We start from the raw sequence: 4013 nt of genomic DNA, 5'->3' as shown, positions 1-4013 counted from the left end.
TGGGGCTAGCTGTAGAGGTGGGGTTGGTATAGTGTGTGCGCTGCATGTGGTTGTGGTGGGGGGGGGCCTTCCCAGGGCCAGTCTAATTATTGGCCCTCTCACCTGTCTAGGCCAGTCTGCCCACCTGACTCATGTGCTATGTCTTTGTTGGAACTGAATAGTTGTTCACAGGCAGGAGGCTGCCCATTTATTGCTTGATGTCAAGGGCATAATACACAGTTCCACCCTTCCCTTTACCATGTCCCATGCCTTGCAGATGGCATCACATACCAGTGACAATTCTCTCAGCCCCTCAACGGGCTGAACTCAGTCCCATGCTAAGCCTCTCTCATACTACTCCTAGCAGAGCCACAGTCACTCTGCCCCTTTCTTGGGCCTCAGTTGCACTACCCTATTCTGTATATCCCTTCAGGACCACCTAGGTTCCCTACTCTATACAGCCCCTCAGGATTCACCTCTTGCACTCTTGGTCCTGGTCCCCTCACAAACTTCACGTCTGTTTTAAAATGGTGAAATAAGGCTAATTGTGCCTAAATTTGTACCTTCAAATGCAGGTATCAAATTTAAGCACAATTAATTAAAGCACATTAAAACATGCATAGACATGACCCGCAATAACTTTAGTGCTGGGTCTACCCAGCCGCTAGGGGCACATGACAGGGCTGCACTGATTTGGCACTAACTGCACACCTACCCAGCCACTGTATAGCCCACAACACACACTCAGTCTATATGTACATGCATATGCATCCACAGTATGAGGGTAACTGGACTGCATAAGTGCCAACCCTTCTCCCCTCACTTTTTGGTTCGAAAGCTGATATTTGGATCCACAAAGGGAAATATTTTTCTACCCATTGCATTTTTTCTCACATCAATAGTATGCTGATTTATGAACAGAGTCTTTAAAATGGGACTTCCATGACAGTTGCCATTTTCCCACACATTATTTATCCAATTCCTTGCCATTTAATCATTTCTTCTGATATCATTCTATACTTTTTACTAAAAATATAGATTTTTGAATCTATGTTTGGACTTTATTTTTCTATTTGTATTTTCTATTGAGAAGTATTAAGCTTCTCACCTTAGTCCTGTTCTCCTCCTCATCCTCTGGAGATTCCAGTCAACTCACAAGGGTTGAGATGCTACTTTTTATGCTGACAGCTCATAAATCCACTCTTCTACCCATCACATTTTGTTTTTTACTTCTAATATGTATCTCCTAGCCTTTCACTTTAAGATTCTATAAATACAGGGATATAAAACTCGCCCAGCTTTCCAGGCCAGATCTAGACCATGTGGGCATATTATAGCCTACATCTGGACCCACATTCACCAGTGGGATGAACAACAGTTGTGGTGCAGCAGTTAATATAGCCGTCATTTGCCCAGCTTCCTCAAATTCCTGTCTTCTCCAGGAGCTCCATGGGCCATATGAAACATTTCCATGAGTTGGATCCAGATTGCGGACCATATTGTCGACATCCCTGCCTGAATACATTCCTAATGCCTCCCTTCTATGAATGTATTTGTGAAGTTTTGTTTTGTTCACACTTTCCCCTGCACTTGGTAAAGTCTCCTGGGAACTGTTCAGAATTCTCTTTAACATAGTGAACACAGACAAGCTGCTTTTGGAAGCCATTGATATGGTAGAAATTAAGACCCTTATTATGCTGTCAAAACTATTACTGAATTCCAACACGGCAAACAGATACTAGAAATAATATAAACAGATATTAGACTATCTATGCTTTTTTATAAAATAAGGTTAGAGTAAATATACTGAGTTTCAGTGAAAATGAGTATTATTATGAATATCATTACAATTGCACGTTAAGTCCGCAAGGAATGTAAGCATGAAGTTGGTTGGATTATTTCTCAAAATTAACCATGCGTTTAAGAATCACATTAATTTGAGGCTCCAAATAGCAATGTAAGGACATTGTATCATTTACAAAGCAACACCTGGAGCGAATGACAGTCTCTTATTCTTGAATTATTAAAGTTTCGATACTGGGACAGTCTTTGTAAATGTGAAATTCCAATAGTACTATATTTGCTGTGCTGCATTTAAAGATATTCATAGTAAACCACCTACCTGTCCAAACTCATTACCGTCATAATAGCGCTGCATGCAAATTGGTTGCATGTATCCAATGATGTAATGATGGTACACAGAGGGCTGCCAAACACCCACTCTCCTCCACGAGCCCATTGATGAATAAGAAAGGGCATACCAATGATATGAACCAAATCTGCTATAGCCAGATTGCAGATATAGATATCTGGAATCGATTTCTTTTTAGTTCTGAAATAAATAACATAGTATCAGAAAGGTAGTTAGATGTGTTCATCTGAAGTTAGGCAGAAGGCAGGGTAGATTGGCACCTTATAGAGTAACTAATTCAAAGATACAAAAGCTTTTGTGAGTCCAAGCTCGCTTCATCAGATGCTGATAGTTAGTATAAGTGATTCCTGACATATCCATCTTTGAGCATAGCGTTGAATTAGATGACATCCTGCAGTCTCTTCCAGCCCTACTTTTTTATGATTCTATGACAGTGGCTCTTAAACTTTTTAGATTCAAGGAACATCTCTATAACTTTGGTGAATTGAGCAATACTGTGTTTCAAAAATGAATTTATTATATTGTTTACTTCCTTACAGAAGGTCCAGGCAGTGGGGGTGGACAAAATGACCAGGCAGGGATAAGCCTGAGCTTATTTTGTACCATATGACACCATTCAAAGGCACCTCATGACCCTAGAACCCTGGTTGAGAATTATTGTTCTATGATATTATTTATACAAAAAGTAGTGCTGGCTGAAAAGCAGGATTTCTTCATCACAGAAACATTTAGTGCATCTGAAATTTGGTTTCAGTCTGAATCAGAAATTTTAAACTCACAGGGTTCCCAGGATACACCTATCAAACACACAGCTTGCAGCCTTCCCACATGTGGGGCATACCCCCTGGGAATGGAATCCAGGTACATTTCCATTAGAATGTTCTCAACAAAAGATTTTGGACTCAACATAATGAACTTTTTAAACAAACTTTCTTTTGCTGGAGAATTTCCAACCATCTCTACTAATACTGTTAAGTTATTCATGTCCAAGACAGTGACCTTCCATTTCCATTTGAAAACTACATAATGTAAAGAGCTATTGGGCCTATTTTACTCACAATACCTGCATGGTAAGTAATGGAAATTCTTGGGTGTAAAGTAAATTCAAGTGAGAGGAGTGGTAATCTGGTGTTAGAGGAGAGAATGTGACCAAGGGATAGGGTGATGCAATGCATAAATGGGCAGATTTTGGAGGGTACTCAGTCATTAAAAATGCAGATAATGGCCCAGTGGAATTTTCTAAAGTGCCTAAGGTTAAATGAGTTCCAGTGAATGAGACACAGGTCCTCTAGGTGATCAATACTTAAAAAATATACAATGTATACACAAATGTAGTGCATGAAGACTGTATAGAGAACCTTAATTCTGGTGTTTCCTTACTTTTGATGGCTTGATGTTACAACCTTAACTTACAACTAGCAGCATGTGAAGTGGATTCAGATTTGGACCAATTTGGGGGACAGTGATACGATCCACTGATTTGGATCACTGTCTGGGTTCAATTCAACCACATCTGAATCTGAAGATTCAATGCTGATTCGGAGAATCAGCAATTCAGCCATAGACGCATAGTTTCATAGTTTCATAGTTTCATAGTTTCTAGGGTCGGAAGGGACCTGAGCAGATCATCGAGTCCGACCCCCTGCCATGGCAGGAAAGAGTACTCGGGTCAAACGACCCCAGCAAGGTGTTCATCTAACCTCCTCTTAAAGACCCCAGGTAGGAGCCAGCACCACTTCTCTTGGAAATTGGTTCCAGATCCTAGCTGCCCTGACCGTGAAGTAGCGCCTCCTGATATCTAACATAAAGCTCCTGACGCAGCTTTATATTGGGCCAAATCTGGATATTGGGCAACCTGAACAACCTTAGCCTTAACTCTTTT

The 4013-nt window shown here is 40.7% G+C and overlaps 1 protein-coding gene across 1 annotated transcript in view; it reads right to left on the bottom strand.

Moving 5' to 3' along the window:
- The window catches only part of MCHR2 (melanin concentrating hormone receptor 2), a 59228-nt gene that overhangs the window by 36867 nt on the left and 18348 nt on the right, over positions 1 to 4013 (bottom strand). The window contains exon 2 of the mRNA XM_019520168.1: positions 2102 to 2311. Within this exon, the coding sequence (XP_019375713.1) occupies positions 2102 to 2311 (210 nt within the window). The remainder of the gene's footprint in view (positions 1 to 2101; positions 2312 to 4013) is intronic.

The sequence above is a fragment of the Gavialis gangeticus genome, unplaced genomic scaffold (assembly GCF_001723915.1).
Source record: "Gavialis gangeticus isolate Ggan-Ray unplaced genomic scaffold, GavGan_comp1, whole genome shotgun sequence".
In the NCBI taxonomy this organism is placed as follows: domain Eukaryota; kingdom Metazoa; phylum Chordata; order Crocodylia; family Gavialidae; genus Gavialis; species Gavialis gangeticus.
This window is presented reverse-complemented; position numbering and strand designations above follow the sequence as displayed.